The sequence below is a fragment of the Drosophila pseudoobscura genome, chromosome 2 (assembly GCF_009870125.1).
Source record: "Drosophila pseudoobscura strain MV-25-SWS-2005 chromosome 2, UCI_Dpse_MV25, whole genome shotgun sequence".
Classification (NCBI taxonomy): domain Eukaryota; kingdom Metazoa; phylum Arthropoda; class Insecta; order Diptera; family Drosophilidae; genus Drosophila; species Drosophila pseudoobscura.
The window spans coordinates 18,303,752-18,316,993 of record NC_046679.1 but is presented as its reverse complement, the minus strand read 5'-3'; the positions used below and the strand labels follow the sequence as shown (position 1 = coordinate 18,316,993).

General features: G+C 37.2%; 2 protein-coding genes across 2 annotated transcripts; one reads left to right on the top strand and one right to left on the bottom strand.

Annotated features, from left to right (window-relative positions):
• Positions 1–2,661: 2,661 nt before the first annotated feature.
• On the bottom strand, positions 2,662–4,123 carry LOC6897456 (uncharacterized). The gene is made up of 4 exons (XM_033385272.1): positions 3,933–4,123; positions 3,734–3,874; positions 3,470–3,673; positions 2,662–3,140 (listed from the first exon to the last, which is right to left on the bottom strand). Exons 1-4 carry the CDS (start codon positions 4,002–4,004, stop codon positions 2,748–2,750), a joined length of 810 nt encoding a protein of 269 aa, XP_033241163.1. The 5' UTR covers positions 4,005–4,123; the 3' UTR covers positions 2,662–2,747.
• Positions 4,124–7,427: 3,304 nt separating this feature from the next.
• On the top strand, positions 7,428–9,474 carry TTLL15 (tubulin tyrosine ligase-like 15). The gene is made up of 4 exons (XM_033385941.1): positions 7,428–7,608; positions 7,675–8,891; positions 8,959–9,172; positions 9,230–9,474. Exons 1-4 carry the CDS (start codon positions 7,564–7,566, stop codon positions 9,344–9,346), a joined length of 1,593 nt encoding a protein of 530 aa, XP_033241832.1. The 5' UTR covers positions 7,428–7,563; the 3' UTR covers positions 9,347–9,474.
• Positions 9,475–13,242: the final 3,768 nt, after the last annotated feature.

Below are 13,242 nucleotides of genomic sequence, written 5' to 3'. Positions count from 1 at the left end.
CCGTCAAGTGGCCCGTGTGAAACCAGCAGAAGGCTGATCCCAGGCAAAACGCAGCCCTCCTTCCGCCCAACCGACCGAGGGGCGCTGTCGCATGACGCACGGCGCGTAGCCGAACCGAACGCGAACATGCAAGAAAGGTAGCTGTTAGACTAACATTCGAGGAAAATTAGCACTAAACTTACTAAGAAACTAAGCATGCAATCAAAATACAAATACCACTACAACTACTAATTACTAGAAAGGTGTGTAAGGATTAGTAATTTAATAACAGGAAGAGAATTAGTGGTGGATATAATATGGTAGAGGGAAGGGGAGACCCTAAATGGCTCATGCAAGGAATAATTCGATCTACAAAGTGGAAGGAACAATGAGTCTAATAGGAATCGTGAAGATTATGCAGCCCAACAGATCAGGGCTGTCTATGTCACCCCTGATCAAGTTGTGCACAAAAATGACACCAGGCATTTTCCTACGGTTAACTAAGAATGGTAGGTTTACTAATAGCAGCCTACTAGAGTAAGATGGGAGTCTCACACTCGCATCCCAGTGAAGGCCCCGCAGTGCAAAGAGTAAACAGTTTTTCTGTTCTGATTCCATACGGCCCTGGTGTACTTTGTACTGAGGGCACCATACGCAGGAGCCGTATTCTTAAATCGGACGAACTAGCTAGGTATAGAGAGTCTTTGTTATATAAGGGTCGTCAAATTCCTTTGACCTTTTATAAACCCAAGCACGCCCATAGTCTTATTTACCATGGTAGAAATGTGTTCAGAAAACTTTAGCTTGGCGTCTAATATAACACCAAGATCATCCACCAGTGTAATTCTCTCAAGAGAACCACCACAAAGGGTATATAGAGCCAACAAGGAACTAGAACGATGAAATTTCATAACTTTGCATTTCGAGGCATTAAGCTGTAACAAGTTTGCACAACACTAAGACTGAAAGTTATTAAGCTCGGATTGCAAGCGAGAATGAAATGAAATGTCCTTGCACTAGATACAGAGTTTAACATTGTATGCCGTCTAACCTGGGAATTGTAATGACCAATATCGGTGTGTGGATGCACTGTCTGTATAAAAACACAAGCCCGGCGGTTTGATATAACTATTTTTTATTAGCTGCACGTCTGTTTCGCACGATCGCCATTTACAAAGTGAAGTCACCTTATTATCGATGTTTCTTATCCGATATCTCCACTAACCATACAGTATACTGTATGGTTAGTGATATCTCCCTATTGGTATTTCCCGCCGAGTGTATCGATGGTGCGGTAAATACCAATGCGCGCTGTATGCTATTTTAAATACTAATTGAATGCCTTACTAATTATTACCTTGCTACAACATCATCCACATATGTACATATGTACATAAGTACTCGAGATTATGTTAATACCGAAGGCCAGTCATTAATAAAGAGGTTTAAGAGTAAGGGGCATAGATGGCTGCCCTGTGGTACTCCCGAAGAAACCTTGACTGGTGAAGAGAGGAAGTTTTTGAAGAGGACTCTTTGAGACTTGGAACAAAGATAGCTAGAAATCCTTCTCAGGAGGTTGGGCAAAAACCCTGAAAGGTCAAGCTTATGCGATAGAAGGGAATGTATGGCGTCTTCAACGGGGCCCCTTAAGACTTCGGGCAGGACCAGAGTGAGAACAAGGGCAGTTCCAACTGAAGGCTGTCGTCGCGTAGCTCTTTCTTACATATGTAGCTTCTGATGAAATATTTTATGCTCGGTTATTAATGGACCTGTGAGTTGTTTCTGATAGTGCTTACCGTACTATCCTTGTAGTCCTTGACAACACTAAGAATCAAACTCGTCAGACGAGGGATCGCAAGCCACGCCTAATGACTGTCTGACGTCGCACATGCATCAAATGTGATATAGGACTTAAATGTAGGAGACTTAAAGATCAAATCCAATCTTCCGTATGGAATCTTAAAGTTACCTGGCTATGCTATCCGTAATTATGGAGACAGGAATAGCAGGGGTAGTGGGCGCATATTCCGAAGCTGTTCATTAAAAGCAAATGTCTACGCTGGATCCGTAGAGCTGATCTGACGAGTTCTCGTTAGCTTAGGTGGTGCTTTCTACCGCAAACTCGCGTTAAAATCTCGAGTTTCAAAGAAGCTTGTGCTTAGCTTCTTTATTTCCTAGTGATAAAAGGAGGATAATAGATTTTGAAAACATACTAGATAAGAAAATTCCATTGTCAGTTGAACCGCAGCTTTGGTTTGCCCAGCAATAAGATACTTTCTGCTATGGTTGAATTCATCCATGATGATTTAAAAATAAATGATTTAAATATTTTTTAATAATACCAGTATTTAATGTAAGGAAAACATGTATTGGTTTACATTTTTGTTGTATATGTATATAATAAAATTTCAGGTAATTTTCTCTAGGTGTACATAAGTAGGTTGGGGCTTCATTACAGTCCTGGAACTCTTCATAGAAGCGTTGGGATGTTTCAAAAACATCCTTCATCTAAAGACACTAACAATGATGGACACTACAATGGGCGGATTTTCATACAACTGACCTTGACCTGGGTTGACCAACCGAACTAATGGTTTCTTACCTAATCTATGCCATTTTACATCGTGTTCCCTAAATGCTAAGTTGCCAAGCCTTGCCAATTCTGAAGGATTTTGGTAGATTTGGGAGTTGATTTTAGATTTGTAACATATTGTACGAGGCTTTTTCGACCACATAAAGTATATATGTATTAATGGTCGATCCGGCCTTTATTTAGTTAGTTGAATATTTGAGTCATCTTCATTTACTTCCACAATACGACATATAATTGGTATATCATCATAGCGAGATTTATCACTTACAAACGAACTCAAATCTTTTTGAATAATATTGTATTTAAATTGTTTCCATTCACGACATTTGAGAAAGTGGGAAAATATAGATTCCCTTGATGGGATAGTACAATCTAGATAAAACAATCGACGCTGCCAAATGTTTCCTGGGTTTTGGTTGTTTTCCAATAAGAAAGATCTAGGAAGCACTAAACACTGAACTCTGGTTCGCGCCATTATTACACGAAGCTTCATGTTCTCTCCCAATCCAATTATTGCTCCAAATGTAAGTTTTCCAACATCAATAAAATGGCTTTCATATTTTTTAAGCTGAAATTACATATTTATACAATATAACTATTTTATGTTTTGTATCATTGAAGATAATATCGTCTCAAGGAATATGGTTCATTTAGGATCTAACGGACGACAGAGTAACAATACAATAAATACAATACAAAATACCAGGAACCTATTTAGATTCCTGTAGCTCGTTTTACGTATACTTAAAGAATTCAAAAATAAATCTTAAAACCCATTTGGATCGTTTGTGTACATATATGTACGTACTATTTAATAAGAGAGATTCATGTCATGAATACAAAATACTCTACAGGTACCGGATATACTATAAGCACTACTATGATTGATCGACTTACCACAGGCTTGAGTGATTTGTTAGTTTTTTGTTCCACTATATCAGAATTGTAACTATCAAAAATGTCTCCTACATTTTTATTTAGAGAACATTTACTAGTCAGCTGACTGGTGTTTGTTGGTGTTTTCATAGTATTCATGAAAGAAATACCTTCCTCAGGTTCATCTATTAGATGAAAAATCTTTTTTCCATTTTTTAAAGTGACCTAAAATGTGCACAAATTAGAAATCGCTATGTTTGTTAAAAGCTAATTTTAGTTTGATACCGTCATATTTAGGCATTGAAGTAAAAGACATTCTCCACTAAGCACAAATTGGACGTTTGTTATGGTGCCTTTATCCTCATAATATATTGTCTCCAATGGTTCATATTGCTTGATAGTCCCGATTCTGCAAGCAGTAACGATCTACACCAAATATAAGTATATACAAAGTTTGTCTGATAAAATAACACGTTTCACTTGCTTGATCATTGTCGAGAAATTTAAAGTAGTCCAGTGCCCTTAGGGCTCTTTTCTTCTCATCCCAAAGCTCCATTAGTGTGCTAATCGCTGTTAGTCCATCGTAGAATATTTCAGTAAGCCCGCAATGCGAAACAAAGTTGAACGTTCAATACTCGCTGCTATTAGCGACTGGAGGCATGCATCTGTTTCCAAAGATTGGCAAGCGCTATATACCAGGCCAAAAAATACAAAGTAAGTCAAAACGCTGTACTCCAGAATCCGACTATTAGATACCTACCTTTTTGTAAACTATATATTAAAAAATTGAAGAACGAGTCTAAGGGAATACAAATATTTTTTAAATCAATTTTGTTTGCAAGCGTAGAAATAATAACATTCAACATGTAAATACGAAGTGATTCAAAGGACTTCTCAAGGAAACGTGTGTTGAAAATAGATTTTTCAAAATATATTTTCAGAAACATGGCATGTTTACCATTTTTCACACGGCTTTAGAATCCGCTGAAAAATATGCGCTTTATGGGGTCAGAATGGTTTACTTAGGTTACAAACTTAGGTGGTACAAACACTTGAACGAAAACATTAAACTACTAGTACCTGGTATAAACATACAATAAAATAAAACCAAAGAAATGTTGTTTGGGGCAACCTATATTTGACGGAATAGGCTTGGAGTCACGCTGGCACGTGATGGTAGGCGACGGAGTATTCAATCGAATTAGGACCTAACGTTGTTTATTGCTGATTAAATTGATGGGTACATGGATTTCTAAATGAAGCAACAGAAACGCAAACTCGAAGAAGTATATTTATTTATTTATATCGCGTGTATAGGTTATTCATTACCATTCATTATGACATGCTCCACAAATATCGCATTTACTTTATTCATTTTCTTATCATCTTTAATTTCCTTTTATTGGTCCAATAATATTTGCATTAAATTGTATCCTGGGTCCCACATATTCATACTTATACTAAACTTAAGTAGGAAAGATTTCCTTTGGACCTTAAACAAGCGATTTTGCAAACGACTTTAAGAACCTTAAAGAAATAAAATAAACAGCAGTTTGTTGACCATTTTTCTTTGTTTGTCTTGCAAACATCTGGACCAAATCGTGGTACTCAGCTAAAACCAAAAAAAGAAAATAAAGTGAAATGCAGTATTTGTGGAGCATGTCAAATGTGTGCAACGCAAAATGTGTTTATTTATTTACTCCGTGAGCATAAAGTTAAACGAGCGGTAACGTTGTGAGTTGCTGCTAAGGCCGCAACTCTACATTTATACGCGATACTTAGGCATTATGGCTCCGCGTACATTGATTGACAAACAGTGCCTGCGAGACAGACAGAAACGCTTCCTTTTTGTCGTTACACACATCCATTTTCACCAAAAATCTAATACGAGTATACCCCTATAATCAATTTGAGTATCGGGTATAAGAACTCAAACTGAAGGCGAAAGAGGCACCCGTAGCTACCATTGCGTTTGCCTGCATTACAAAATATAATCACGCGATATATAGGGATGTAAATCATTTTTTTGTTTTGTCTCTTTTGCAAATACCTACATATTTCCGCCTTTTTAACTAGTAACAAACAACGTCAAATCGTTATTCGATTCAATCAAAATAAATACAGAAGTACACGTTGGGCTCTCAGTCTACTCGGTCGCTTTGGCACATCAGGTTGCAGCGCATATGTTAAAGTTGCTCCAGACCAAAGTTGCTTTAGTCTTTACACTTTTGTCTATGCCACAATATCAACCAAAAGCTTCAGATTTATAACTTAATATAGGCCGGGGTCTTAAATCCTCTGAAAATCGATACTGCGGCAAGGATTCCATTTCAATCTAATTACTTCCTATGTACTAAAACTGAATAGCTCAAAAAGAAGTTTAGACGGTAAACTTGAAACCAATGAGTTACAGTTAAATTTCTGTATAGAAGGAGAAAATTATCTATTATCTCATAATAAGGTTTGATCAGCTCCTTATAACGGTCAACACTTTTTATACACGATACTCAAAATTATTATAGGGTATATTAGATTTGTGCTGAAAATGGATGTGTGTAAAGTCCAAAAGGAATCGTTTCCGACCCCATAAAGTATATATATTCTTGGTAAGCATCAATAGCCGAGTCGATTGATCCATGTCTGTCGGTCCGTCCGTCCGTCTGTCCCTCTGTCCGTCCCTATGAGCGCCTAGTGCTTAGAGACTATAAGATCTAGAGCAACGACATTTTGTATCCAGACTTCTGTGATATGTCACTGTTACAAGTGTATTTCAAAATTTCGCGCCACCCTTTTCGTTGCACGAACCTTGGGACCCTTTCTTTTGAGTGATTTTGAAAAAATACATTTTTTGATCAAATCGTCACTTCAACCTCGTTAACGGGGTTACATGCATTTCTACATGAATTTTACTCGGCGTTAGCACACCAAGGTGCCATAAACAGCAGATATTTTCTTCACGTTATCGATACAAAGGGCCCATCTCCAAGAAGTTGCAAGGTGTGAAACCTAGAGAGGGATCGAAATCGAGAGAGCTATTAAAACAACTTAACTAATTTAACGAGCTCACAGAATAAAAATGAGCAAACCAACTTGTTTAGTAAATCAAACAATTTTGTTTAACCAATTTTAACCGATTAAACCATTGAGGGGTCATCCTAAATTTTGATATGTTTGCCTTGGGGACCATAGTAGTTAAAAGAGAACAAAATTACAAGTCAACGAACGATTGTTGGAATCGGTAAAGGAAATTCGAAATTGGTTTTGGCCGCTACTAATGAATTCGTTAGACGCAGCTATGGGAAATGCATGGAAATTCATCATCGTCGACATCACAGCTAGTGCGCAATGACCAGGTTGATCATATAATTGATAAATGCGATGGAAAACCGGAATATAGCTGTTTGAAATGCCGGATATGCCTGCATCCCAGTACCTGCTTCCGGGACTGTAACATTGGAGTTGAACCAGATTTGACAAATAAGGCTAAGGCTGTTTAACAAACAAACCTTAAATATAATAAGTATATATGTATATATCGATGGCTGCTAATTATATTAAAACTTTTAAGTGAAAATGTCTTTATTGTTGTTCAAAATATTCAAAACCATTTGGTTCAAAGTGGGGGTATCCAACGAAAAGACATACAAAGAAGACGTACAAATATGCTTAAAAATGACAAAGTTTATTATGGATTTGTCAGATTTTACGTATTGACATTAGTATTGCAAAATATAAATATTTTCTATATGTTCAAAATATAGTAACATAAAAGTTATAAAAATTAAATAATCCTTTTATTCATTATGTTTACGAATATATTAAATTCAAAAGAAGTTTAGTATAGAACAAAAATGGTAGTTTAGGTTGCCCGCAGTTCAAATTTAGTAATTTTCACGGGTATTTTAATACCCATTGGTCCGTAGTGGGTTAATATTTAGAGATGGAATTTTTAAACTAGCGCCAAGTTCGACATTCACTGGAAATAGTTAGTCTTGGCTCAGAGTTGCTGGGAATGTGTGAATGGTATCGTTTTCCATTTGTTTTCCAATTGCTTTAGAATGCATTTATTAGTTTTTCCTATTATTGCTGTATAAATAAAAGTAATCCAATGTAGGATGGAGTCAAACTTGAAAAGAAATTCTTCTACGCCAGAATCTATAGTAAGTATATTATTCATTGAAGAGAAAGAAAGCCACGAAGTAAACAAATAACTTTCTCTTTTTTAGATGGCTAAATATGCTGTGATGAAACGTGATGAAGGGTCTCCAGAGAAACCGGTCACCAAGTACACAGGCAGTAGTGCCTTGCGACCAATTATGCTATTCTTAGCAGCTGCAGCAGTAACTACTTCCGTATTAGTCGCCCTTCCGCGTCCAGTCAAAAACTTCATCTTAAGTTCGCAGAATACATCAAATAGTACCTTGAAAGATCTGCAATCAGGTGCGCCCACTTATGCGATTTTCGGCAAAAGTCATACAGAAGAGCACTTGGTACATGTAGTGAATGTTCTTCATAGATTCGGATACGAAAGGGTTGAATTAAACGAAAGTTGGAATCTCTTGTGGGCCCATGATTATCCATTCCTTTCCCTTCCTGACTTAAAGAACCTTGGGAAGCATCAGAAAGTTAATCATTTTCCGGGCTGTGGATACTTAACAAACAAGGTGGATTTGTGTACAACTTCACTGCCATTTCTTCCTCGTGCATTTAGACTTCCAACACAGAGAGTCGACTTCTTGGAATACGCCCATGCCCACCCAGACCCAGATGCACTTTTTGTGGAGAAACACAATGAGCATAGACATATCAAAGTTCGCAAACCAAGTGATATCGATCTCTGGTCAAATGATTCTTTCGTTCAAGAGTTCATACCAAAACCATTCTTGGTGGACGGACATAAATTTGATATCGGCGTTTACGTGGTGATAACTGAGATTAACCCCCTTCGAGTGTACATCTACACTGGCGACGTTCTATTTCGTTACTGTCCTGTAAAATATTATCCCTTCGACAGTGAAAACGTAGACAAATACATAGTGGGCGACGACTATTTACCTACTTGGGAAGTTCCTTCATTACGGAAGTATTACAATCTTTTCGGGGGTAGCATGCGTAATGCTTTTGAGGCATATGTACGTGATCAGTCCATGGACCCTTCGAAAATATGGCCTCAAGTAGAACATATCATCCGCACAACAATTTTGACGAAGGAAAAAGACATTGTCAATATTCTTCACTCGTACAAACAGCATAATTTCTTTGACTTGATGAGATTTGATCTTTTTATCGACGAGAATCTAAAAGTTTATCTAATGGAGGCCAATATGTCGCCAAATCTTTCATCGGCTCATTTCAAGCCAAATTCGCTTTTGTATGAGCAAGTGCTATATAGTGTATTTAACTTAGTTGGAATACGTCAATTACATGGAACAAGTGCCCCCATGTAAGTACAAACTGATCTATGAAATATGTTTCAGTTTAAATATAATACATACATTGCTTTTTTATAGATTTTCTGACAGCAGCGACTTTCTTGCATCTGATAAAAATTTGGCAACAGCCTTAAATACATGCGCTTCGAACGATTGTGACAGGAACTGCAACAAGGAAAAGTGTAGTCTCTGCTTGCCTTGCCTCAGTGGATCCGAATACAAGATGCTTCACCAAGCGTACGAGGAGCATTTGCATCGGGTTGATATGAAGCGTATTTTCCCAAAACCAATTGTAAGGAAAATAAACATTTCGCGCAAGATGATTCCTAATTAATCAATATATTTACAGCTAAATTTGCAGAACTTCGATATAATTGACGAAACGCGAAATATGTCGAAGAAAAACGCGTGGATGACGCGATGGTTCTATAATAAATGTCAATATGAGCGAACGTGGTGTGTCTAAATTTAAAATGAGCACTCTACTGATTTATTTGCATATTAAAGTACGACTAGAACAAATATTATATATTTTTAAGAAATAATTTATTTAAAATTCAAATCAGTACACCCCTTGCAAAAAGTATTATGATTTTGTGTACATATGTATTTTAAAGATATCTCGTAAAACAAAAACATTTTCTCTTTGATGTCCGCAGTATTGAAACCAAGGTCGGATAAATATCGGGATCACGACGACCCAATCAATACTTTTTTATATAATGGAGAGACGTACATTTTTAAGAACAGTTTATGTTACTTTAATAAGAAGTCCAGTTTTGTAAATTATATTTATCGGGATTTTCAAATTTCGGCGTTGTTAATTGACTCTCGTTATGTAATTTTACTATATAATGTATAATTAAATATATAAAAATACTTTACTTTTATAAATACTTTTCAATAAGTAAAATAGTTTTTATCAAAATGGAGTAATTTGTACTATGCAGGGAGACTTTATTTTCTGAGAATCTACGAACTGTTATCAACAACTCTGAGCCAAGACCGAATATTTCTAATAAATGGCACAACAACGCAATAGTCTGCCTACTTAATCTGCCCTACTATTACACACTCGGCGCAACACAATTCAAAAATCTATGTATATTTCGAATTTTTGGGTGATAGTTACAGATCTAAAAAATTATATATGGCCAAATATATGGGAATTCTCGCACTTTATGGCGGCACTGGCCGCGGCTAACAACATTCCCGCTCGTTATTAATGAATTTTTTGTATTTTTGTAATCTTTTTTGAGGTTTTGGGAGATCTAGAAGCCTTCTTTATGGACGCAGGTGGACGAAGAGCACGTGGACATGTACAAATTGTACATTTTGAATAGTATAACTCGGAATCTCCCTTATTGGGCTAAACTATCTGTCATCTTCAGCCATTCCAATTTTAGTGAGAAGCTCACAATTCAAACCTATGGTTGATTACTGATTACTGTGGTTTCGACAGCCTTTCTGGGCATCTAGAAACGCAACAATCAGTAAACATGGATTTTTAATATGATAGATAGCGTTTAGAGTCAAATTTTCAATTGATCCAGGCCATTGACTAAAGAGAACGGTGATTAATTCTCAAATGCGCCAGGCGTCAAATTAATTTCTTCTAAGCTGTTATCAGTTTAGCTGGAACTCAAGTGAATATCAACATAACGAGCAAAATATATCAACATGGGCAGTATTTAGTGACAGTAGAGAGAAACGCGACCTCAGTGGGAAACGCTACCTAAAGCCAGAACCGAAGCTGTCCGTGAAATTCAGGTTTGATAATATATTGGCTTGCATACATTCTTACTCAGATGTACCCGCTGATGTCTGCAGCTAATAGAATAGATTGATACGGACAGATGAAACTAGTGATGAACGGATGGGGATTCCCGTCAATGTTTTTTTTAATGTCGATGAAGAGCAGACAAGGACGCTTTGTCGGCAATTACTGCTGGCGGTGTGAAGCGATGGATTTATTGCTTCAACAGCTAATAAACAAGTTGAATTTATTGTTATCTCGATTTCTATTCAGAGACTCTATACACAGTATGCAATAGCTGGGATTGTGAGCATTGGCCATGAAATGAACGTCTGCTCAGGTTTGTCGGTCAGCATCATGGGACTAAAGTTCTGCGATCATGATTCAAGAAAGAGTATGTAGTATTTATTTTGTATGTATGTACACTTTTGTTTCACTAGAAATAAAACTTCAGAAAATTGTGTTTTTTTCACTTACACCTCTCCTAAATTTAAAGAAAATTGTTTTTGTGTTAGTAAGTAGACTACAAACAAAAGTTAATGTTAAATGTTAAACCACGGCATGTTCACTGTATATTCCAGCTGTCAAAGGAACTATTAAGTCTTTATACCCGGTACTCAAAGAGTACCCTTTATATCTATTACATTCGTATAGATGTGTATGTGTGTATGTAGCAGGCAGAAGGAAGCGTATCCCTATATACCATATAAAATGAAAACAAGAGCAATCGAATTTTGTGTGCCGGCTCCTGTGATATCACACTGAAACAGGTGCATCCTATAATGAGAATCATCATGAAATATATGATCTACCAGATTGCTAACAGGAGTAAAGAAAACAATTGTGGCTTAATCCTATAACAGCCGGATGTTGCAGTATGTAAAGTGCTAGAATATTTGTAATTAGGTAAAAAGAGGATAGACTGAGTGTAGGTATATATTGTAAAAGTTAATCAGTTTGGTAAGATGTATTCATCATGGTTCACGGTATCATGGTATCACGGTATGATGGTTCCATCAACATGATCATCGATCAATCGATAAGAACCGAGATGGCGACTTAATCAAAGTCTGAAAAAAGCCACACTGAAACAAAATAAACCCAACATTTCGTTCATGTTATTAATTAATTCAAGCCCACCTTTTAATTTTCGTCACTTGGGACTTTTAAAATGAATTTCTGAATCGAGTAGTAGTCTAGTTGATTGTTTGTTTAGTATTGATCGATAATCGTTTCGCGAGATCGATTAAATATCAAGCGAAAACGTTGAAGCAGTGCCCCAATGCCACTAGTTTGGCGATTTGTCCCTTCAAACAACCCACTTTGGCTTGAAAAGCTTGTGCCTATTGACAGAATATTGACAGAAGCTATTTCACTTTTCGGGGCGTGACAGACATTTCGGCGCCTACCGTTGCCGTCGGAGACTACACCGACGCCACGAGCACTAATACCAACCCCAACCCCAACCCCTATCCCAACCCCAACCCCAACCCAACCAACTTGTGGCGAGCTGTGAAAAGGGGCTGGGTTTCCGTCTGTGCCAAAAGTTTTGACTGCGATTCAATAAACAAACGGTATTATTAAATAATGCTCTCTAAGAGTCCTAGTCATGAAGGCAGGGTTTGTCTAATGCTGAAATACGAATGTACATACATATGTGGATTAAGAAAAGTCCACCTCACCTCCGAATTCGGCACAACTCTTGAAACTCTGCGACGATGACGCTCCAAGTTGAGCGAAGCTCGTAGGTGTTTTAATGAATGTTGCCAGGATACAGGTGCCAGGCGAAGCCATTTTGTTATTTTTATTTACTTTGACAGTCAGTACTTGAACACACAAAGGTGAACGCTGCGGAATCGCATAGAGTCCATCGGGATTTTAGAGTAATTTTAGCAAGTGTCTCTACGATGAAAAGACAATATTACTGATCGGAAATCATTGCAAGCCCGATACGCAATGAGGAAGCCTTTTGTGAACTTCAACTTCAAATTTTCCCCAGGCTGTGAGTGCCCAGGGACCCTTACTTATGTGTATGTTTATCGGTATGGCGCCGCTTGCCACACGCTCGTAGCCATCATCATTTGTTGTGTAAAACAAAACATACTTTCAGTGGCATTCCAAAGCTTAGGTAAGTTTACCAATCCTACATAGTTTGTGCGATAATAATCCACTCCGAGCTCCGTATATAATATGATGTATTTATAAGAATAAGAGTATAATATATTCAACCCTCCAAAGATCGGTAATTAAAAATGATCAGTATAATAGTTTACGCTCACGCTTACAACAACATAATTTGTACTAGGCATAATTATTTTTGGATTGGCAATTTGACCTATTTTATAAGCATGCCTCAATCTGAACTTTTTACAACCCAATAAAATCCAGCCGAAAGTAAATTACACTAAAATGTATTTTGATTTGGTGGTCACTGGCATGGATTGCGTGAATATGTTAATAAAGTTGGGAATAATTAAGTATTTCAATATTCCTCCCAATGGTGGTGGAGTTAGGCCGGACCTTGCATGCAAATAAAACCTCAACAAGTCAAACCGGAAACCCAAACATTTCGTTCAGTTTGCGTTTTACAAACATATGTACTAGTA

What these genes read in the sequence shown, in the direction of transcription:
- LOC6897456 (XM_033385272.1), bottom strand. Translation starts at nt 4,004, where the DNA reads ATGGAGCTTTGGGATGAGAAGAAAAGAGCCCTAAGGGCACTGGACTAC. An exon ending in AATTTCTCGACAATGATCAA is followed by an intron (nt 3,875 to 3,932) that starts GCAAGTGAAACG and finishes TATTTGGTGTAG; the next exon opens with ATCGTTACTGCTTGCAGAAT. An exon ending in TTCAATGCCTAAATATGACG is followed by an intron (nt 3,674 to 3,733) that starts GTATCAAACTAA and finishes TGCACATTTTAG; the next exon opens with GTCACTTTAAAAAATGGAAA.
- TTLL15 (XM_033385941.1), top strand. Translation starts at nt 7,564, where the DNA reads ATGGAGTCAAACTTGAAAAGAAATTCTTCTACGCCAGAATCTATA. An exon ending in CTTCTACGCCAGAATCTATA is followed by an intron (nt 7,609 to 7,674) that starts GTAAGTATATTA and finishes TCTCTTTTTTAG; the next exon opens with ATGGCTAAATATGCTGTGAT. An exon ending in CATGGAACAAGTGCCCCCAT is followed by an intron (nt 8,892 to 8,958) that starts GTAAGTACAAAC and finishes GCTTTTTTATAG; the next exon opens with ATTTTCTGACAGCAGCGACT.